At 40.8% G+C, this 24,600-nt stretch overlaps 1 protein-coding gene across 1 annotated transcript in view; it reads right to left on the bottom strand.

The window, feature by feature from the left end:
• Positions 1-24,600, bottom strand: part of LRIG1 (leucine rich repeats and immunoglobulin like domains 1) — an 86,324-nt gene that overhangs the window by 11,834 nt on the left and 49,890 nt on the right. The window contains exons 8-14 of the mRNA XM_032239114.1: positions 23,552-23,695; positions 20,031-20,111; positions 11,721-11,792; positions 8,609-8,680; positions 6,907-7,070; positions 2,008-2,328; positions 64-345 (exon numbers count right to left, since the gene is read on the bottom strand). Coding sequence (XP_032095005.1) covers positions 64-345; positions 2,008-2,328; positions 6,907-7,070; positions 8,609-8,680; positions 11,721-11,792; positions 20,031-20,111; positions 23,552-23,695 — 1,136 coding nt within the window. The remainder of the gene's footprint in view (positions 1-63; positions 346-2,007; positions 2,329-6,906; positions 7,071-8,608; positions 8,681-11,720; positions 11,793-20,030; positions 20,112-23,551; positions 23,696-24,600) is intronic.

The raw sequence follows: 24,600 nt of genomic DNA, 5'->3' as shown, positions 1-24,600 counted from the left end.
TGTTCATTTTTTTTCAGTAAATATAATCTACAAACTTTTCTTTGATCCATAAACATTTCGTACCCAGCACGGTCAGGGTGGCATTGGCTGACACAGAACCTGCAGAGTTCTGAGCGGTGCAGCTGTAAACGCCCATGTCGTCTATCTTCACATCGGTGATGAAAAAGACATCGTCGTCGGGCATGACGTGCATGCGACGCTCTCGAGCTGCAGGGAAGTCTGTTCCTCCGTCCTTCTGCCAAGCAATCTGCGGAAGAGGATGCCCGCGAGCAGCACATTCCAACCGAGCAGTTGTTCCAGTACGGGCTGCGATGTCATAGGGAGTTTTGAGGAAAGACGGCAGCACTGTGGAAAATAAAGAGAGTGATTGTACCCTCAAGCTAGTAAAGAATATTGGCTGGGCATCCTGAGTGCAAATAGGGAGTGGTGTGGTGGTCTAGAGGTGGAGCTCTTGCCTCACAATCAAAAGGCTGTGCGTTTGATCCTAGGCAGAGGCGGTTATTTCTCTCTCTGGGCACATTGAGAATATATATGCTGAATAAAACTCCGGATTGGTGACAGGAAGGGCATCAGGCCAGTAAACACTCAGCTTCATTCAGTTGCCCAGTCTCCACCCCACAAGGGATTATGGGGTTGTCAAAAGAAGATGATGATGATCTCGCAAATAGGACTCAAACTCTCTTTTTTTGTTGTTGTAACGTTAAGTTCCTCTAACTTGCTGGAGGCATCTCCAAGAATTTGGAACAAGGAAGGGAGGGAGGGAGGGAGGGAGGGAGGAAGGAAGGAGATTTATAGGGATGCAATTTGAACACAGACCTCAACCCTTTCATTCAGTGGAGCTTACAGGCCAGCATTCAATTCCTATAACATTATTAAATTAAAACACAGGACTCCAAAGAAGCGTTTTAAGTTAATTTAAGAAATGCCGAAGACTAACACTTAGATAAAGGCAATGGGAAAAATCCCAATGAGGCAAGTCAATGTTTACAAGACTGATGCATCATAAATCTCATCACTTACGCAGGAGAATTTTTTTACACAATGGCAAACCAATCCTTTGTGCAATAAACTTGAAAGGAATTATTACTGTTGTTCACAACACTTTGGCGTCATTCCCCTTTTTGTTGCTGTGCATTGTTTCTCAACCTTGACAGTTTAAGATGGTGTGGATGTCAACTCCCAGAATTTCCCAGTCTCCAATTCTTGGAGTGGAAGCCTTCGCACATCTTCAAGTTGTCAAGGTTGAGAAACACTGCTCTAATATTTACATCTAGAAGGAGAGAGGCTTGGATCACTTTCTCCATGATGGGTGCCTCCAGATGTGGTAGTTAAAAAAAGTAAAAAACAAAGTTCTGACAATCAGCTGTGCGACAATCAGTTGTAATAACACAATTGTTGGAATTTTTTAAAATCTTTTTTAGCATTTTTTTTTACTACCAATCAGCTGTAGCTGATTTGAGGGTCCTGCTTGTTGCAGGGGCCATTTTGTGTGAAGTCCAGCTACTTTTACATTGTGTGTGAGTCAGGTGTGAAGTTATTTTTGTGTAAAATGTGATAGTTGGTTTTTGAGCTCTGTGACTCTGTGAGGTTCCTGCTTGTTGCATGGGCCATTTTGTGTGAAGTCCAACTCGTTTTACATTGTGTGTGAGTCAGGTGTGCAGCTTTTGTGTTATTTTTTGTGTCAAGTGTGATAGTTGGTTTTTTGAGCACCCTGTGACTCTGTGAAGTTCCTGCTTGTTGCATGAGCCATTTTGTGTGAAGTCCAGCTGCTTTTGCATTGTGTGTGTGTCACACCCACTCGGATACATGACCACCAAACTACGCCCATCAAGCCACACCCACCAAGCCACACCCACAGAACTGGCAGGGAAAAATTTTGAATTTCACCAGTGCCTGGAATGTTTTCAAGATAAAGGAAGCTGCTTCACAGCATTATAATAAACATAGGGGAAAAAAGCTAATTTCTATAATGCAGATAATGTTCAAGCCACATTTTTCTTCACTCACCATTAACAGTAAGCTGAGCTTTCTGAGAATAGGTAGAGCCAAAATGATTGGTAATGATGCACTGGTAGCGTCCCTCGTGGGAAAAAGTGACATGGCGCAGGTGCAGAATGGTAGTATACTCTATCACCACCCCATCCCTGGCTCGGACGTGGGCAAAGTTCTCCATCTCGGCATGGTGCAGAATCTCACTGTCCTTCTTCCAGGCAAACGTCATGGGAGAGCTGCTGCTACTGGCTGCAGAGCACGTCAGGCGAATGTCTTTGCCCAGGACAGCGATGGTGGTTTCTGGTTCAACAATAATTTTGGGTTTGGGGAAATCGTCTGGAAAAGAAATAGACCATCCTCTCTTTAAAAGGATGCAAGGGGACCAAAAACATGCCAGCAAGCTTCAGTTGACTATCATTAAGAAAAGCATTCCACTAATCTCCGACAATGACATTCAAATATAGTACAACTGTACACTTTATCTCAATCCCCGTTCTCCATCCCCCTTGCATTTCTTGTAGAATTTCACTACCCTGAAAAGGCAAAATGTCACTGACACACCAGGTGTGGGTTGCTGCCAGCGTTACTGCCAGTGCATTACTGCTGGTGCAAGTGCAAGTGCAAGTGAAATTTTGCTCCGCACGTGCACTGAACAATTTTGCTCCGCACACTTGCCCATAAATAGGTCTGTGCATGTGCAGGATGTTAAAAAATGAAAAAAATCATGCAGCCCCCCGACTGGGGAATCGGTTCAGAGACGTGGCAGGCCTGGGTCACTGCCGGTTCTGGTGACCCAAGCTGGCAAACCACTACTGGTTTGGCTGAACTGGTCCGAACTAGTAGGAACCCACCTCTGTGACACACCCAGTGTTTTTTGCGAAACAATAACACAGCAAATTGTCACTAATTTCCTCCAGGATGTTGTTTGTTTGTTTGCTTGTTTCTCTATCACTTCAGTTTTGAAACATTCCTCATTGGCCCCCATCCAAGTACTAATCAGTCCTGGCCTTCACACCTATAGCTAGTCCTTGCTTAATAACTGGTCAAAGTTACAACAGACTAAAAAAAAAAGATTGGATAACCATTTGTGTGACACAGTAGAGGGTTTCCTGCTGGAGCAGGGGATTGAACTAGTAGACCTCCAAGGTCCCTTCCAACTCTCTTATTCTGTTATTCTGCTAAATTATTTACAACTCATCCTTGAAGTTACAACTTCCGCACACGTATGATCTGCAATCATATGGTGTTTTCAGCACTTAACAACTAGCTCACAGTTACGTCACATAAACTTTTTGTCAATTTCCAGTGTTTCTTGCCAGGTTTTTTTTTTGGGGGGGGGGGGGGAGGGCAAAAACCACCTATTTGGCAGAATGGGTTTGCTTAACAATCATGTAGTTCACTAAATGACCACAAACCGGGGGATGCTTAGCTTACTCCTAAGTCATTGTGATTATTAAATGTGTCATCATGTGACCCGATTTGATTTTATGACCATTTGCTTTACAACCGTAGTAAAAATGGTCATAAAATCAAATCGGGTCACATGACGACACATTTAACAAACACAATGATTTAGGAGTAAAATTCTAGACACAAGTACAGTTGTTAAGTGAGGGTTACTTGCATTTATAATATTTGCAATTATGCGGTTACTACTGCCTGTTCCCCTTTGCATGAAATTAAGTTGTGAATGTCCCAACACTGGAAGTCTTTAAGAAGATGTTGGATAGCCATTTGTCTAAAGTGGTGTAGGGTTTCCTGCCTAGGCAGGGGGTTGGACTAGAAGACCTCCAAAGTCCCTTCCAACTCTGCTATTGTATTGCATTGTATTGTATTTCTGGTGTGGGGCTGATTTTATGGACTGTAAGACCTCCCTCTTCACAAGAAGACAGAGAGGTGCAAAGTCTCCTGCATGAGCAGAGGGTTGGACTAGAAGACCTCCAAGGTCTCTTCCAACTCCGCAATTCTGTTATTCAAAGTTGAATGGTAATAGACCTTATGAAAAACACCAGAAGGAAGTTGAAACGGGGGATACAAGCCCTAAGAAACAACTGTGGGATAACTTATAATAAGACAGCCTATCTAACCTAACAAAAAACATATTATAACAATTACAATGTTAAAATCCTTTTTAAGGATTTAAGGGCAACAAAAATACTTTTCCACTAATTCACTAATTCCAAGGCATGCAAGAAAAAATGGTGTGTGTGTGTGTGGTATGTATATAACAGATACATGCATCTCTTATATAACGCCACACATAATGTCAATTCAGTAAGTAGCCAAAGGAAAAAGTATAGCATTTCCCTTCTTTAATTACAGGCTTCCAGACTGCAAGAGGCTCTGTGTAGGGGCAGGGATACTTCACTTGGGAAGTCCACATGTCAAAATGAAGGGTTTAGTATAAGCTACAAAGCAGGAGTTTCTCAAACATGGCACCTGCCATGGGCAGCCTTGAACAATCATTCACAGAAGAGAGGCATTCAGGTTTAAATTTGTGACTTTACATTGGCCCAACAATCACTCCTGGTGCATTTAGACCAGTGTTTCTCAACCTTGGCGACTTTAAGTCTGTAGACTTCAACGCCCAGAATCCCCTAGCCAGCCCAGCTGGCTGGGGAATTCTGGGAGTTGAAGTCCACAGGACTTAAAGTCGCCAAGGTTGAGAAACACTGATTTAGACATTCCGGCTTCCTGTTCTATCTAACATGGCTGACTCAGGAATTCTGGGAGTTGAAGTCCACGGGTGATAAAAAGGATCATAGTTGCCATCCCTGCTCTAATGTCTGAGAGAAGACGTTATCTTCTCTCATCTCTGCATGTGGCTGTAACAATGGGGGGGGGGGGGGAGAGAAGGTTTGTATCAGATAGATGCAGTGGATATGCCAGGCAGAGTTAGAGGAGGAGTGGGAAATTTATAGTATCCAAAAGCCAAAACATCTGTGACTCTGAAGAGGGCAGGCAGACAGACAAGCAATACTATGCTTTCTTCTAGCACATTCCGGGCATGAGAGAAAAAAAAAACCCACATGACTCAGCTGCTCTGTCACAACTAGTAGCTCTCTGTTTTGAGTGACAGGAACAGCAGTGTGTCCCTGCACTCCCTCCACCTACCCTGGGGCCCCTCCAAGAGAGGCAGTATATGGTTGGGGGAAGTGACAACTTCACAACTGGCAGTTGTTCCTAGACCAAGAGATTTTCCACGGCCTTGTCTATCTGCGGTTACCAAATTGCCATTTTTAATAAGATTAAGAAGGTGACACATCTTAAATAAATGCAGTTATTTTGGTATGCTGCTGTCTAGGGAATTCTGGGAGTTGAAGTCCATGGATCCTCAGTTTGCTGTGGCTGAGAAACACTGCTCTAACCTCATGCAGAACACAAGGGGTGGATACAACCACTATCAAAGAGAATAGATTTATTCATTATTATTATTATAATTATTTGGTTTTTAAAAATGAAATAAAATGCATCCCTCCTCCAAAAAAAAAACAAACCCCAGAACAACATTGCATTCTTGCAAAATGGGGAAGATGATTTTTTATTCAATTGGGATACTTTAAGCGGATGATTAATTGTGTCTAATGCTTTAATATTCTATCTAATTTCTTGCCTAGGCTTTACCTTATGAATGTGCTTTGGGAAGGTTAAAAGTCTATACTCAAAAAAAAAAAGCTCTCTGATGCTGCTATTCTCTGTGCAAAACTAAAAAGTTTTTAAAATGTTACTTTTGCCCCAGGAGATTCCGAGATCCACCCGCTTAAGACCTTCACTGCTGGTTCTTGAAAATTGTTAACAACCCAAACTCAACCGATTTTGTTCACTTCCTCACTCACACCAATTGAAACCAGTCCCATACACTCTGACAGGTTGAAACCACATCACCCCAAGAGCACCTGCATTAATTGTGTCTAATTTGGAGAAAATATACCCTCAAAATCCAAAGTAGGCTACTGAATGGGTATCAGATGAGTCTGTCTCTCGACTAGCTCTGAGCTGGCCACAAATTAAGATGGAAATTATTCACCTATGTGTGTAAGGATTTTATTTTCTCTGGTATTGGCTCTCAAGCACTGGGGCCGAAGCACATTTTATGAAGTCAGCTTCCTTTTTCAGATTTCCTGTACTGATCTGATAATCCCTACTTATCTACTGAGATGAATTAGCCAGGTTTTGAGTACTCAAAGTAGTATTTTAAAAAAACCCCTAAAGGAATCACAAATAACAAATGTAAGGACAACAAAAGAGCCAAGGTGGCGCAGTGGTTAAATGCAGCACTGCAGGCTACTGCTAGATCAGCAGGTCAGCGGTTCAAATCTCACCGGCTCAGGGTTGACTCAGCCTTCCATCCTTCCGAGGTGGGTAAAATGAGGACCCAGATTGTTGGGGGCAATATGCTGACTCTCTGTAAACCGCTTAGAGAGGCCTGAAAGGCCTATGAAGCGGTATATAAGTCTACTGCTATTGCTATATAAAAAAGCAGGGAAGAGCCTTCCTTTAATAAGAGCAAATAGAATCATTTTTGTTTTGTGCTGGAACAAAAGTCAAATAAATCAAGAAAAATCAGCGGTTGGAGCAGTCAACCAAGCTGGAGCCCAAATTAAAATGAATCAAAGCAGGGTATGCTATTCAGAAAGGCTCTTACTGCTTTCTCATCCAAGCTCTAACCCTTTCTATCATCAAATTTCCATGACCACCAAATGAGTCCCCAAGCTCATTTGGGATCAGTGCTCCCGATAGATGTTGTGGATATGATTTACAGTTCTTCTCAATGGTGAAGGCAGACCACGAAAGGAGATGCTACACTCCACTGCATATGAAATAATAAGCTGACCACAAAACATATAGTCATTCCTGTGTCAGGGCTACCCTCCAAAGCAACCTCAAAATTACCATGCGGCAGCGAAGACTCACCACATACAAAACTTTCCGGGACCACTTCAAGAATATTTTTGCCCTTTAATGATTCCGGGTGGGCACAGGTGGCTTCCACAAACAGCTGTTGTTTTTTCTTGGTTAACCAAAGTGGCAACCACTTGAGCTGACAATCACAGAGGAAGCTCTCACTGTTGATGCGGCTGGGATAAAGGGAAGAAAACAAGGGAAAGAATAAAGTGTTTTAAAAACACTGGCAACAGCCGGGTTAAAAATGTTCATAAGGTAAGTGTGTGAAGATGATCTGTATCAGTTGATATATGAATATCAGCCTTGGACCGAACTATTCAATATTCTGCCTCCATGCCAGTGCAACACATCATTTGGTACCTTTGCTTCAAACTCAGTTGGCTTTCCAAACTGACTCATTTAACCATCTGAATTAAACCAGATTCATACAAGCCTATTGTCTGTAAATGGGGGTGGGGGGAAGAATTTTCATTTTACTTGGAAAAATGTCATATAAAGATATAGGCCCCAATTTAAGCAGACCTTGGTCACATCTTGCGGGTGCTAATTTCATTCTTTAATGCAGTGTTTAAATGTATGTTCTGCAGTAGATAACATCTGGATAACCCCAATCTAATAGGCAAGTAATAACACTTCTAAAGGGGAGAAGTTCAAAATTTAAAGATGGAAATATTACCAAAACATGTTTGAAATTCAGAATATAAGAAAATTAGTTTAGCAATAACCACATATATGTATTTAATCCAGCATATTCCTTTCTACAACAGCTATCAGAATTCTTTGCGAAGCTCTCAAGCACAGCATAAAGTATTGTGTATTGTGACAATTAATTTTGACTTTTGATGCATAGCAGCTGATATGTATTAGCATGACAATTAGCTTTTGAGAAATTCCCTAATTCACAGCCATTCGTAAACCTATTCTTCATTAAGCTTTTGATTTGTACTTAAAACCTAGTTTAGTGGTCATCAATTTTTTTTGAAGTAGATCTTCCAAATAACTTTGCAATGGTTGTGCCAATACTAGCTTTTGGACACCTGTATAGGCCACATAGTATTTTAAAGAGAGGGAAAGAACAGAATATATAACGCAAAAGAGAGTGTGACTTAGCATAGTTCAACATAGTTGAAATGACAAACCTGCTAATCCATTTGTAATTCTGAGCTTCACTGCTTCCTTGCAGACATTTCATTATCCAACTGGGTAACATCATCAGTTCTAGCAGTTGAATAATGAAATGTCTGTAAGAAGACAACCAATGTCAGAGAGCACCAAGAACCCAAGCTCATGGCCAAGTTACAAATATTCTCTTCTGCTGATGCCATTTGTAATTCTCCCCTTCTAAATGAGTTCAAGCTTATTACTGAAATTTCATCATATAAAAGGGGAGGAATGAGAAGGGCAGATATTTTACTATATGATCTATATGACTAGAGGATGGGAGTTTGGACTTTCTTAGTACAATGGAAAAGGCAGAGCTGCAGCCCAATGAAATCAGCCACAAGGAAGATCTAATTTCACTAGTTATGGAATTTTACTATCTGACATCTGCTCTCTTGCAAAAATAGCTTGTAAGAAAAAGAGTGCAGGGAACAATGGAATTATTGGTAATATGGAAAAGAGCTATTGCAGGGAGGAGTCACTGGAGGAAATGTCACCAAAAAAATGGACCAAAATATACAGCAAACACTTATTAGGATTCATTCCTTACAGATCTTTCAGGTTTTTCAGCTTTGTAAAGGCATCCTCTTGAATAGACCGTATGGCATTATTCCCAAGGTTCCTATAGAAAGTAAAGCATTTGTTTTAATTTACAGACATACATAGATGTACCGTGGTGTCACAAGAGTAACTCCGTAGGTGTAGTTTATTTTAATACAGCACTTTAAGATTTTTCACTTATTCATAATATCTTTAATCCTAGTAAATAGAGGATGTGCAGAATTAGGGCCTGAATGCATTCACACATCATACTAACTTTATCAGGACGTGTCACAGTGAATCTCTCACCTGCCCACTTTCCCTTCACATCCGATTTCTATTATTTTTTTGTTTTACTGAATCCTAAGGGTGATTAATGAAAAAAAGCCAAATTTATTTTATACAGGTAGTCCTCACTTAAAGTTTGCCCTGTTGAGCAACCATTCAAAATTACAATGGTGCTGAAAAAGTAACTTTATCGCTGGTTCTTGCATTTATGATCATTGCAGCATCCCAAGGTCACGTGATTAAGATTTGCGGGTTTTGCAGTCTTTATAACTTTCCAGGTCACATGATCACATTTATGCACTTCACAGTCAGCTTAGAATAGCAAAATCAGGGGAGAAGCTGGAAATAAAATCGCAAGTCACGATCACATTATGTCTTGCCTAATCACCGCAAGAGATTGCTTAAGGACTGTGGTGGAAGTGATGTCACAATTCTATTGAGGTCATATAGTATTTTGCTAACAACCACATTATAGTCCCAATTGTGATTGTTAAGCATGAACTACCTACATAGTTTTTTTGCTACCCAGTCAAGATACCAATAGCAATAGCACATAGACTTATATACTGCTTCAAAGTGCTTTACAGCCCTCTCTAAGCGGTTTACAGAGTTAGCAGATTGCCTCCAACAATCTCATTTCACTGACCTTGGAAGGCTGAGTCAACCTTGAGCTGGTGAGACTCGAACTGCTGAACTGCCGCCACTCAGCAGTAGCCTGCAGTACTGCATTCTAACCACTGCGCCACCATGGCTCTTATAAGATACAGGTTAACTGTATATTATGCCTTGGAGATAGGTTTTTCAGCATAAAACTGAAATAGAATTTGCTGCAGCTTATTCTCGTGGTTTATTGTTACATATGAACTGGCCCATGAGTAGTACTATTTTCAACCCATTATTATTATTATTATTATTATTATTATTATTATTATTATTATTATTATTATTATTTGAGTTGCTTAAGATGGATTTTTTAAAAATAGTACATCTGCACACATAACTCCGTTCCAATTGCTTAGTAAATCTGCCAGCATTTTAAATACAAACGTTTTTAGCATTTCATCTGGCCCATTGCTGAAAAACTGTACTTGAAGCAAAGAACATGTAGTATTTTAAACTTTAACCCCCTCCACCTACCCAAATCCTTTCCAAAGCAACCCCACTCCTCCTTTGCAAAAAGATTTGAGCAAGATAGAAAGAACAGAGAGAAGAGAATTTCAGAACTTCAGCCAACTACGCCGGGGGTGGGGGGGGAACAGCAAAGAACCAACTCCAAAATGTACTTCATATAAACATACATTACAATTAAACCTGGGTTTAATTGGCTGGTCCCCAAGTAAAGATGCCTTGGTTATAATTTGTAATAATTTGCACATGAGTAAAAAGAGCAAGGATGTGGAAAATGAGCAGACATTTTAAAAGAGGATCCAATCCCTGCAGAAGAATTATCCATGCCCTGGAGAGATTTTTGCACAGATAACGTAAGCGGGTGGGGGCTTCAATGCCAACTCTCTAATTCACTGTCCAGCCCTCTCTGTTCAAAAAAAGTTATATAAAAAGTAGGTAGTAGAAATGCCTCTTCTAAAATGGTGCTCTCCCTCTTTGGCTTTTGCAAGTATGTGTTTAAAAAATTAGCAAGTACAAAACACAAAGCAAAACGAACAACCCTCAAGCAGAATAAACCCAGAGGTTATTTAGGACCCTTAATATTATAGACTTAAGTTAAAGGTAAAGGTTCCCCTCGCACATATGTGCTAGTCGTTCCCAACTCTAGGGGGCGGTGCTCATTCTGTTTCAAAGCCGAAGAGCCAGTGCTGTCTGAAGACATCTCCGTGGTCATGTAGCTGGCATCACTAAACACCAAAAGTGCACAGAATGCTGTTACCCTCCCACCAAAGGTGGTTCCTATTTTTCTACTTGCATTTTCCTGCTAGGTTGGCAGAAGCTGGGACAAGTAACGGGAGCTCACTCTGTTACACGGTGCTAGGGATTCAAACCGCTGAACTGCCAACCTTTCTGATCGACAAGTTCAGCATCTTAGCCACTGAGCCACAGCATCCCTCAATAGACTTATTTTATGCCAAATGCTGTCTTTAATGCCAGCAGAGGGAGTCAAAGCGAGGATGATGGGAGTAGAGCCGATCTTGATCAACGTTGCCATCTACATGAGTGGCAATATTCAAGAAGACAAGAGACGTAAATCCTCTGATATTCAGCTAGCTCTCCTGCCACTCTAGCCAAATTGACTGTAAATACATTCAGGCAATGGCATAAAAGAGCAATTAAAATGGCAATGATTGTTCCCCCCCCCTGCTAGCAAAGATAAGGGTGAGATATTTTGACCCCAACTTTTTTGTAGATACGCTCAGTGCCAAGGAAGAACAGAGCAGAAAGAAAGAAAGAAAGAAAGAAAGAAAGAAAGAAAGAAAGAAAGAAAGAAAGAAAGAAAGAAAGAAAGAAAGAAAGAAAGAAAGATGCAACTTCAAACTTTTGGGAAAGGAGAATCATTTCTCAGGAAGGTTTAGATTTTTGTGAATAAAAAAGAGCCATTCCAATATAGGTTTTTTTTTTTTTTAAACCACCATATAACTGGTCATGTGTTCTACAACTTTCTTCCTAGCAGGGATAATAAAAAAAAAAAAAGCAGAGCCAAAGTTGGAGCTGACTTATAATGAGAAGGAAGCAGCTGGCTCTCAGAAAGGGAACTTCTCAGCTTACAAAGATGCTATTAAATTGCTTTCAGGCCGTTGCAGCAGCCATTCCTGGCAAGCCTCCCTTTTCCCACCCAGCCCCTCCCTCCTCTCCCAACCTGCAAAGCCTTGTGGGTTACTCACAGGTGTTCCAGGGCCTCCAAGCCGGAGAACGCCTCCTTGGCCACAGACTTGATCTTGTTTCCAAACAGAGTCCTGCAGTTGTCAAACACCCAGCAAGCCAGATATGCAGCAGCCAGGGGAGGAGGAGGGAAGTGGGGGGAAGAGAGGCAAGAAGGGAGAAAAGACCCCAATTAGCGAGCGTCTATCTGATGAACCATTTCCATGTAAGGCGCTGGAAATACAATCTGTCAAGATTAAGGAAGCATACTCTCTCCCTTTCCCTGAAATTAAATACCTTTATCTTTATTAGCGCTTAATAGTGATGATAGCTTTATCTAGGACATTCTGTGTTGGGTTAAGAAGTGCAGCTTTGCTCTGGAAAAGGGGGAAGGCCAGGATGTGAGCTGATCTTGGCTTATCAACCTCAAACACCATTTAAACAAGACACTGGATTCACCACTGGTCAATTCACCCTTGATCTTTTCACAGTTGGTAATAAGCTTAAACAAAACCCCGCAACGTTTCAGACTTTTTCCAAGTTCCAAACTACAGCTGGATCTTCTCCAGATCTTACTTTGGTGCTCTCCTATCAGCTCTACTGGCGGGAAGATTTCTATAAGACTCCTTATTTACAGAGAGTTTACCGGCATGGATCCAGAGAGGTAGAAATTCTCAGCCTTTCTATGGTGCCCCAAGATAAGCTCTAATGTTCCAATCATTTCCAAATACGAGGGGCATACAGATAAATTTTATATTTATTATTTTTAAGGGATGCTAATAATCCCACACTCACATGCCAGAAGGCCAAAGATCTTCATCAAATTATTCAAGTGTTCAAAACTTTTAATTACATGTTACTTTATTGTCCTATTTTTTTTCCCAACAATAAATTGCCATGTTAAAGCACTTCCCTTTTTACTGTACTCTTTTGTTGTAAAGACTAATCAAAAACATTTGATTTGCGGGTTTTTGGAAGAATATATTACCCCAACCATACAATAGAGTAGAATAAAATTAGAATTCTTTATTTATTGGCCAAATGTGATTGTACCCCCAAGGAATTTGGTGCATATGTTCTCAGTGTACATTAAAAAAAAGATACGTTCATCAAGAATCATAAGATACAACACTTAATGGTAGTCATAGGATACCAATAAGCAATCAAATCATACTAGGAAACAATCAATAAGGATACAAGATAGTAAGTTTAGTCAATGTTTTTCAAAGTTCAGAGACAAAATATCTTTGCCTTGGGTAGAACTCTCTTTCTCCCTCAGAAATTTATTACTGTATATACTCGAGTATAAGCCTAGTTTTTCAGCCCACTTTTTGGGCTGAAAAAAGCCGCCTCGGCTTATACTCGAGTCAGTGAAAAATTTGCCCGAAATGGAGGAGAAAAAGGGGCGGGGCCATGCCGCTGGGTGACACTCGTGAATGGCCCAGTGCCCCTGTGAGTTTCCCCTCCCTCTGTGTCAGTTTGCCGCGCAGCGCGCACCGCACCATCCCCCCTCCTCACGTTCTAATGTAATGCAGGGCTGTCTTACGATTCCCCTTCCTCCCCCTCCTGCCGCTCTGCAACGATGTCCCACCTCCTCCTTGTTATGGCAAGCAGCCACATAGCTATGTCCCACCTCCTCTGGTACAGTGATCCAATGATAGGAATCACTGTGCCGTGTGTCATAGGAGGCGGGACATCGCTCCCGCGGCTGCACGGGACATCATCATCACAGCGGGACATCAGCATCATGAGGTGAGTGAAGTATTTCATTGAATACACCGCTAGTTTACTGTTTTTCTTTGAAATAAATATTCAAAAACATTATTGGTATCTATTTTTATTTTTGAAATTTACCGGTAGCTGCTGCATTTCCCACCCTAGGCTTATACTCGAGTCAATAACTTTTCCAGTTTTTTGTGGTAAAATTAGGTGCCTCGGCTTATATTCGGGTCGGCCTATACTCGAGTATATACGGTAAACAAAAAGTGTCAAAATTTTATTTTCTAGTGCTACCTTACCTCATAGCTTCTCCTGACTTGCTAGCAATAACCCTGACAAAGCATTTCAAGGTTTTTTTTTATTCCAAACATTTCATATAGAATTTAAATATTCTCTAATTATAGAAAAATAACATTGACCTGATGACGGACTCAAAGTGCACTGAAAGATACTTTTTTCCAGTGAATGCCTATGAAGTTTCTTACCAACAGACCCTATAAGCAAGCCAAGATGGGAATTTAGGGCTTTTTTTAGCAATAGCAATAGCACTTATACATCGCTTCATAGTGCTTTCCAACCCTCTCTAAGCGGTTTTAGAGAGTCAGCATATCGCCCCCAACAATTTGGGTCCTCATTTTACTGACCTTGGAAGGATGAGTCAACCTTGAGCCTAGTGAGATTCGACCTGCCAAATTGCTGGCAGCCAATAATCTGTAGAAGTAGCTTTTAGTATTGCACTTTAACTACTGCGCCACCGCAGGTCTAATGATTTGTAATACTTTAGCAAATATGTGTGTGTGTGTGCGTGTGTATGTGTGTGTGTGTATGTATGTATGTATGTAGGTATGTATGTATGTATGTAGGTAGGTAGGTAGGTAAGTAGGTTGTAGGGAGGGAGGGAGGGAGGGGGAGAGAGAGAGAGAGAGAGGGAGGGAGGGAGGGAGGGAGGGAGAGGGAGAGAGAGAGAGAATTTTCTTTCTGATAGCCAAGGTGATTAAAAGTCTTGGTATGCCACACTGTATGTAGTATGTGTTTTAACTTTGTTGTCTTCTAACTTATTCTGCAACTTCTGGGTAAAAATTGTAGGACTGATCATTGTTTGGCAAAAAGCAGAGTGAACAACCACAGCAGAATGAAGAGCCAACAAGGAGACCAGCTCTTTGTAATTCCTCTCTGGATAAGGGGATGACTTGAGATCGCCCACAAGTATTCTAGACAGTTGCTACTCAAAAGGAGACTGAAAAATGGTGGGCTTGCTTGGAGTTCTGAAGGATGAAAGAATACTCAACTTTTTGTTCAAACTGTGGTTAGCGCCTTTGAGAGGATACCTCTTTTAAAATAACTTTTGGAAATTGTGTCTTAACTACATTTTAGCTATTAGGAACATTTGGATAGACAAATTTAGGAACTTAAACAGATAGGGGGGAAACAAACAACAAAAAGGTGGACAATGGACTTTTGGTATAATTAGGATTAAAATGATATTTTATGGATTAGTTTACCAATAAATATTGAGATATGGAAAGAAGCTTGTTGCATAAGAGAAGGTGATATGTGACTAAATGCTTAAACCTTTTGTATTGAAGAAGCAAATTGTTTCCTTATATATTTCTTTTCTTTTTCTTTACTATATTCTTTTTTGTTTCTTTCTTTTCTGAACCTTCTATTTTTTATTCTTTTATTTCCTTTAGTTTATAACTACAACAGTAATAATTAGTACAATCTTCAATTACTTCCTTACACTTTGCAATATATATTAAGTAAGAAGTATACTTTTAAAACAAAGGCAATGCAAGTCAATTCTAGCATACCGTTTGGCTCTGACTCGAGAAATCGCCGCAGGGAGACATTCAAATATTCTGGTCATGAAATCAAATCTGATAGATACTTGATTCCTACAATCCAAGAAATGTTTGAACACTTTCCTAGTTCTGCTGGCGCCCCATAGCTGGAGCTAAATTGGCCCTGCGGAGCTTGGTTTGGGATAATATTGACAGTATTATTCGGTTACTTATCTGATTTCTAGCATTTTCCTTTCTTCTTTTTTAAAGTGCAATATGGCCCATCCTGAATCCTGATGACAGAAGAGATTAAACTTCTGCAACAAATTAATTCAGGAGGATACGGTATGGGGACTTTTGGAATGTTTCTTTAATTTCAGGTTTTTATTAATATAAATATTCCTGTAACTCTCTCCCCTGAATAAAGACACGGATCAAGTACAATTAGAACCTAGGAAGGTCAGAGAAATTGTTCAACTTGCAAATCTTATACACTACTATATTTTTCGGAGTATAAGACACCTGAGTATAAGACACACCAAGGTTTTGAAGAGGCAAATTAAAAGAGTTTTTGCACTCTGCAAACCTCCTCAAAACGGCCCATTTTTTGCAAAAACAGGCCTGTTTTTTTTTAAAGGGCATGAATAGACTTTAGGGGGCTTGTAGAGTGCTCCTAGGGGGTGGGATGGGGGCAAAAATGAGCAAAAAATGGCCCAATTTTCACAAAAACGGGCGCGTTTTTTTCTCAAAAAAAGGGCATGGATACCTTTAGGAGGCTTATAGAATGTACCTGGGGACTGGGGGGGGGGGCAAATTGAGGAAAAAATGACCCATTTCTTGCTCATTTCGGCCCTCCCCAGCCCCCAGGAGCTCTTTGAAAGCCTCCTAAAAACTATGCATGGCCATTCTGGTGAAGGGGGCAGGGTTTCAGGAGGAAAAAATGCTGTATTCAGTGTATAAGACGCACACAGCCAATTTTATATATAGAAATTATTATTATTGGTAAGCTGCTTAGATTTTTTTTCTTTTTAAATTAAGCAGCATATAAACTGGATGAAATAAAAGTACTAATATATAAAAGGTGCACAGAGCATAAAATACAGGGACATCTCTGTTCCCGTTTTAACCAATTTCAGGGATGTTATGAAGAAAAATATCCACAGCTCCTGGACATGGCCATGGGGTTTGGGATATTTTATTTTATTTTTTTGGTCCCTAAGAAGAATGGAACTAAAACCAGCCCAATGGATACCTTTTGCCTTCTCAAAATTGAAAAGAATATAAGGACTAAATAATTAGGGCTACTTCTAGACATCAGTTTTTGCCAGTGTAATGTTTTGATTGTTCTTCTGAGGCAATGTTTTAATTTAAGTTTGCTCTCTCCTCGGTGAAAAATGTCATCTATAATTCAGAGAAGGCTAACATCCTTGCTTGTCCCTTTCTCTCCTGTTAACACCTCCACTATGATGAACAAGGTGCCTGAGTACTCACTGCAATCTCCTTTCAGTAGCTTGTCCACACAGATCAAAAGAGGAACAGCTCTTAAAACTGTCTCCAAAACACTGAAGTAATTATTAATTCATGTGGAGGTTTTCTCTTAAGTGTCTCTCTCTCTCTCTCTCTCTCTCTTCCTCCACCTATGTGTCTTTATGTTAATACAGTAAAATGCTTCAGTCTGACAGTTTAAATGCAGTACTCGGCATAGAAAAGTTTATTTTGATTATTTTTCAAACAAAAGATGTTGTTCATTTATATTAAAAAATCCATACCAACCATCCCCCCGCCCCCAAAAAGGTTGATGTATACCGTATTTTTAGGAGTATAAGATGGATCTTTTCCCCAAAAAATAGTGGATGAAAATCTGGGTGCGTCTTATACACTGAATACAGCATTTTTGGCCTCCCGAAACCTCACCCCCTTTGCAAAAATGGACATGCAGAGAGTTTGGGAGGCTTGCAAAGTGTTCCTGGGGGCTGGGGAAGGCAAAATCAAGCAAAAGACAGGCCAGGTTTGCTCATTTTTGCCCCCCCCCCAAATTTGGGAGGCCTGCAGAGTGCATAAACATTTTTTAAAAATTTACCTTCTCAAATCATGGTGTGTTTTATACTCCGGTCCGAAAAATATGGTTTTTTTTAAAAAAAAAAAAGACATCCAGGAAAAAACAGATTGCATAATACTAGCTGATAACCCGGTGCTGCCAGATATTTATTTATCCCAACCCCCCTTCAATGAACGTTGCCACAATTTCTAATGTTGGATTTTACCCCTTACCAGAGGGAGCCCCCTTGTGGTGTATTGTGAAGCCGTTACCATGGTAACTCTACAGCGCTGTACAGTAGAAGCCATTTTAAGGCAGTACAGTAGAAGCTATTTTAAGGCACTACAGGCTGTATCTTAACAGAACACACACTCCGGGGGGTGTTAGGGGTGTCTTACCCCTACAGTATTTGTTTCCAGAGGGTAAGTAATCTTTGTACCAAGTTTGGTTGAAATTGTTCAAGGAGTACACACATACACACAGCCTTTTTTATATAGATATATTCCACAACAGCTGAAAGCAAAGGACAAAGGACAAGAGATGATCTATTCAAGCGAGGGCAGACTATCAACTTCCCAGACCCAGCCAGCTGTCCAAAGAACCAGGTATAGCATGAAACCAAGCTATAGATGCAGAGCTCTTACTAGAGAGCATCACACTACACTACATACTACAGAGTACTTTTTTAAGAAGTTTAATAGAGTTCCAGGTAAAAGACATTCCTTCCATTCCCTACTTGTACTGATGATGTTACCTAGTTTGGTAATGAAATGTCTGCAAAAAACCCAACCATGGTCAGAGAACAGCAAGGAGGAACACATTCCTCCTTTTCCCTTACTTGACTTTGCCCACATTAGTGCCTACCCTAAGTGAGTATGAAAGACTTTCTCTCCTCTGCTCCAGTGAAGCACATATGTGCGAGAGTATGCATAACTATGGCCACTAGCTCACTCCTGATGATGTGGTTTTTTGCCAATTCTACAGCCCACCCACCAACTTCACTCTGGAGGGCAAGTTCTGAAAGGAGAAATCTGCTCTCTCTCCCTCTGCAGAACACACATACACACATACACATCACAGAATTAAGGAACCCAATCACACTAAGTTCTGATTTTTGTTCTGAGTGGTCCCTTCCTAGTTAGCTGCCTAGTATGCCAATTAGAGGGGATGGTGCCTTCAACAGACATAATGCTAACGGTGGGGGCATCAAGACCACTCTTTCCTTCACGCATCTGTAATCATGTGGGGCCTAATATCCGAACAAAGCTAAGCTTTTAGTCAATTTCACAGTATGCCATGTAATGGTCTCCTGCAGGCATATCAAAGGATTAGGGGAAGCAGGAATCCTCTACAGCTTTTCAATAAAAAGTCATCATCACTCATACATTTGGACACTCGGTTAATTTGAAAACAGAAATTCTTCTTCCATGTTTTCATCATTTTCCAAGGTTAGATATTTATCTCAAATCACTTCTTAGTGTTTTCCTGGACAACTAAGGGTCATAGTTTTGGGGGTTAAAACTGAATTAAATTACCATGCTATATTGGAAGTCATTATCTCTTTTACAGAACAAAATCTTTATTTCACTGATGCTATGAATTCATATTTTCCTGCATTAAAAAGAGTGTTGTTTTTTTCTTGTGATTTTACTATGTTTGTAGTTTCTCTTAATTTATGACATCTTCCAGCTTTCATTCTCCAAGCAGTATATACAGAGTCAGTCTATCGCCCTCAACAATCTGGATCCTCATTTTACCGACCTCGGAAGGATGGAAGGCTCAATTAACCTTGAGCCGGTCAGGATCGAACTCCTCGCAGTGGGCAGTGTTTGACCACTATGCCTCAACGTCTGGGACGGTGTGCAAGAGATGTGACCTCAAGAAGTTCAGCACAAGGTGGGAAGGAAGCACAGGAGGCGTGGCAGGATTGGGCAGGTGCATGAGGGCATGCGAGAGGCGCCATGTCTGGTAAGATGCATAGCACAGGCTGGGTATGTGTCTCTCTGTATGTGGGTATAATGTGAATGAGGAGGATGCACAGGAGTGCATGAGTTGGCATGGTTTCAGTGTACAAGGGCGAGGTGGTTGAAGGAGACTAACCCTAGTGATTTGCTATATTCCCCACTGATTTTATAGGGAAATTAGCAGGGAAGGTTGCAAATGGCGATCATATGATTATAGAGAGCTTGGCAACCGACTATAAATGTGAATGGATTGCCAAGCACTCAAATTGTGATCAAGTGACTTGCAGGGGTGACTTGTCATAACTGCCAATTGCTCAACAGTATCGTAACTTGGAACAATTGCTGATCGAACAGTCATAGATTGAGGAATACCCATACCAGCGATATAGTCTCCCCTGGGACAAAAGCTGAGTGCATTTTCTGTTTAAAGGATCACCATCTGAACACAATGCAAAGAAAAATCAAATGTGCGCCTCGCTTTCATTGGAAGACCAGAAGTATCAGGTACTAAGCAATTTGTCAGGAATATAAAGCGAAACAAATTGATCATTTGAGGCTCATAAAATAAGGTGACTCTCTTTTATTCTCGACAAAAAAATAAAACTTCTTAAGATCTACAAACTAAGAGAGAGAGAAAAGTATAGTCAGAATTTGAATTATGGCCAAATGAGCTTGTGTACGAGTAATATTTTTTTTTTTATTGCGCATGATAGAAGCTCAGCAGATGTCCCACCTTCTCCCACCCCACTCCTAATATACACAGAGATATACAAAGTTGTTTGGAAAAAAACAACTTTTGTTTTCTAGAAGCAAAACTTATCTGATACTCACAGCATGTTTAGGTTTTCCAGGCCCGTAAATGCTCCACTGGTGTCTTCTATTGTCCCCGAAATCTCGTTATGATCCAGATTCCTAGGGAGAGGATGACAAAACAAAAAGATCACAATCAATTTCCCTGTTTGTGAGCCCAGCATTCAAAGAGGCTCACAAAGGCCAACCTTTAGGAAACCTTCCCCAAAGACACTGCCTTTGTTCCTGTAGCATAAAGCTTTCATCTGGAGCATTTGTGGAAAAACAGTAGTAATTCACTCTAGTTGACTAGACCTGGCCTCTTCCCTATTGTTTTCCTTCAAAGAAAACTCCCACAAATGATGCTTCTGCTACCTGATTCTCTTCAACTGAGTTAGGATTTTACTTCTGGTTCTCAGAAAGCACACGAAAAAACTTACTTTACACCCACCGGAGACTTGGGCAGTCTTAATAAACCCAATAAAAATCAATAACTAGAAGTAAGCCCAAAAGTGCTTTTATTTTAAAACAACTGGACTTTCTTATTTTTCTTTAAAATGTTTCTCTTCTCATCCAAAAAGCTTCTTCAGTTCAGAAGTGAAATGAGAAGTGAAAATCTTAAAGAAAAAATAGAAAGTCTAGCTGTCTTTAAAATAAAAGGACCTTTGAGACAACCATGACCTAGATTAATGAGAATCTTCACGAACAACTAGAAGTAAGGATGAGAACGTGCAAATAGATACAAATACAGTCATTATGGTTTTATTGGGGTTGAGTCACAGGAGTGGGAGAAGGATCCCAAGCTTTAGGGTGTAGCTCAGATGGTAATATAAACGTGGCTACAAAAAGCTCCTCCTCCTTCCCACCCGCCCCTCACTGAAATCAAGAATGGGGCCCTGGGTAATAAAGGCAATAAAGCAGTCAGGGGAGAAAAATGGGATCCAGAGGTCCAGGGCAAAACATTTGAAGTCCAGAGATTGAGCTGCACGAATTACCCATGTTATTTCTATTTTTATGTTTTGCTCTTTACTCCAGAGTAAGCTCCTTGCTTTCCACCATTTCTTTTTGCAAAGAGAAATCAATCTCTGAAGGATTTATTTTTATTTATTTTATTTTGTCAAGCCTGAATTAGGCAACAGATGTAAGTATAGACATGATTATGAATACAAGAAATGAATATGAATACAAGGGAACATTAGGACAGGGATGGTAGGCACGCTGGTGCACTTATGCACACCCCTTATTGGGAATTGGCACACAATCGTCTTGCCAGATGTGAGATGAACTGAAGGACTTTGGGAGAATTTAGAGCGGGGTGAGATTTCTCTAGCACCCCTTTTAAAAAAAAGTTAATTGGCCTTTACATTGCATTTTGTATAAAAGGAGAGAGTTTACTGCTTCTTCCAAAAGAACATCCTTTTGTGAGAAACATGCTTTCTCATAAATGGTTTTTTTTAAAAAAAAAATTCATATAGGGATCCTGTATTCCAGTTCAGTTTTCTTTGCATTCACTTTGCTTTTCTCACAGCCTCTGTTGCCAATTTCCTATTCTTTCTGGCTGGCTGGCCCTGAAAGCCTACTGCCTTGTTAATCATTCTGCTGTGAGGTTTCTGGGACTGACCTCTATTTGAATAGCTTCTCATTTCAGCAGTTTCACACCCACCAAAGGCTTGTCAACAATAGATCGTAATTAAAGCATGCCCAGCTCTTTTTCACCAGGTGCAGGGGCTGATGGGCCTTCCTCTTGATTCAATTAGAACTTGCTCTCCCACCCTCTTCCCTCTCTGTGTACTGGACACAAAAGGAAACCGAGAATTAGCTGCAATCCAAACAGTCTTTTCAGTTTGGGAAAGCCTTTCGTCCTTTTCTGTGCCAGCTGCCTAGGAGCGAGCCCTTTCTGAAAACAGGCATGGGATTGAAAAGTGGGTCTGGGAAAGGCAAAGAAACATAAAGCCCGTCCTCACTTCAATAAAAGGAATAAATAACTGCACAGTGCAGTAACCAAGGGGGAAAGTCTGTGTTTCTTCTCCATTAAGCTCCAACTTCAAAAGAGCTTTGGAGAAAAGAATTTTAAATAAGTAATTTGGAGAACTGTTCATTTGGTGGAAGAACATTATTTTTTAAAAAAAAGAAAAACAAGGGTCCTATAAAATTACTCTGGTTTTCAGCTAAGGGTTTCACAAAACCAAAAGTATCAACAATTGTGCCCATAGAATGGCAAGTCAATAAAAGCAGAGATTCAATTAAAGAAGAAATATCCCATTAAGTACGGGGGTAAAATGTCTCCTTGAACACACTCATGACACTTCTCTTCCTTAGTTGAGTCTGGAGGCAATATTTGCTAGACTGGAAGTTTCCCAGAAGCTGTGAAATGGAGAGAAGGTCATGCTCAGTTAATGTCCTCTCAGCAACTACTATGGTGCAGTTCATCCACACAGTGTTAAATTTGGGGTAGACATCGTTGTCCAGATGTCTATGGAGATTCTCAATCATCCAGGTCATGGTTATTCCAAAGATGCTTTTTCCAAAAGGCAACTGGATTTTCTTAGTTTTCTTTCCCTTTAAACACTTAACTTCTCATCCAAGAAGTTTCTTCAGTTCTAACTGATGGAGAATGGAAGGATTTGTATTCTTTGCAGTCATCTTGTCATTAGCACCCTTTCTTTTGTTTGAAACAAGATGTCAAAAAATGCCATCTATTTCAAAAATGAACACTTGTCAGGCCTGGAAGCCATCTTCTACACTGGGCTTACAGGCCTGCCACAATTTCTGCTGCGGGAAAATGGGAAGGGGAATTATATGGAGTGTGGGAGATATATAGTCTAAATAACATTCCTTTCTCTACGAGTCAAGGACATCTTGCCCGGCACTTGGAGTGGTGTGACTGGGAGGTATCTCCAGTTGGGATGATGCCTGATTGGACCATGTGATGGATATGTGGGTGCTGGGCAGGGACTTGAACTTTCACTTGGGTGGGGAAAACCTGGAAGCTTTCAGATTCGGGTTTTCCCGGATGTGCCAATATGACATCTCTAATAAAATGGAACTTTGAGGAAACTCTAGCCTCGTTGTCTCCTTTCGTTCGGGGTGTTACTTGGAGCCCTGACAACAGTCCTCTCTCAATAGGGAAGCAGGGATATGACACTACCTATCTCCTATTTACAATCCAATCCCTTCAGCGGTCACAAGAATGCTCCAAACCAGTTTGAAATTCAGGTAACTCTGAAGATACAGATAAACCCCCAAGGGGCCTTAATGACTCTGGAGAGCTAACAACCAATCCTTAAAGTGCTAATGACCAGATGACTACAAAGAAGAATATAAATCCTTCCATTCCCCCACCAGTCAGTTAGAACTGAAGAAGCGTCTTGGATAACAAGCAAATCTTTATCAAATGAAACAGCCACCACCCAAGAAAGTCCAGTTGCCTTCTGAAAAAAGCACCTTTGGGACATTCATTGTCTAATTAAAGAGAAGGCAAAAGCAAATATCAAGACCCATCCCTTTTATTCCTCTCAAGAGTTAACCTGACAAACAAAAAGAAAAAAAAGTGAAACTCGTACAGAACGCGTAAGCTTTTGAGTCCCTTGAATGCTCCTTCTGCAATGTGACTGATGGAATTGTGACTCAGGTGAAGGGTCTCCAGGCTTCCCAGATCTGCTAGACTTCCTTTATCCAATCTGGTTAAGTTGTTAAATGACAAGGACCTGAGGGGCAAAAAGAGCAAAATTTCAGAATGAAGCATTTATTTTCCCATCTTGACGATAACTCTACTGCATAGTTCCTTTGTCCTGGAAATAATTTAGTTCTTGATTATCCTAAATGTCTTTCCTATGAAAAGAGGGTCAAGAATATTCAAGTCGGATCAAGTATTTACTGTACGGGCAAAATAAAGCCAGAAGCTAATTCATTTAACTTTTACACATGGATTTAAACTCAGGGGGGTCAAACTCGATTTGATCAGGGTTGTATCTGACCTTGTGGGGGGTGGCCAGGGGGCGTGGCCAGCTTGACATCACTCAGCAATGCTCCGTTTTTGGCCACAGCAGTCTCCTGCAGCCTTCTGCCAGCAAAAACGGAGCCTAGGCAGGTCGCACACTGCCTCCCCAAGCTCCATTTTTGCTGGCAGAGGGTTGCAGGAGGCCGTTGCAGCCGAAAATGGAGCCCGAAGCTCCATTTTCACTGGCAGAGGCACTGGGGGCCAGTCCTTCGCTGTTTCCAGGGCGGGCCCACATGCCAGATCTAAGCACCCTGTGAGCCAGATCCGCGGGCCTTGAGTTGATACCCCTGGTTTAACCCAACAGCTCCTTCGGGTTCTCAGAACTTATTCATAGAGTTAAGTCCAATTATTCCATCTAGTCCTTGGCAAAATCAAAGCATGTTTGTTTTGAGAGTGAGTTATCTTCAAGCTAACTTCAGGATCTTGGTTATACTACAGCAACCCTGCTAAAATATGGAAAGAATTGTCCATTTTTCTTGAACCAAGCGTAAGACAGGTTTCCGCATATCCTTCCAACAATTCGAAAGGTTATTAAGACTTGGCTTTTTACTGAGATGCTGGGATAGGATTATATAGGCATATAATATGGAAGGAAGTTAGCTGAGCCTGCAG

Source organism: Thamnophis elegans, chromosome 2, assembly GCF_009769535.1.
Source record: "Thamnophis elegans isolate rThaEle1 chromosome 2, rThaEle1.pri, whole genome shotgun sequence".
NCBI classification, from domain to species: domain Eukaryota; kingdom Metazoa; phylum Chordata; class Lepidosauria; order Squamata; family Colubridae; genus Thamnophis; species Thamnophis elegans.
The sequence above is the reverse complement of the archived record's forward strand: the minus strand, read 5'-3'. Positions and strand labels throughout refer to the sequence as shown.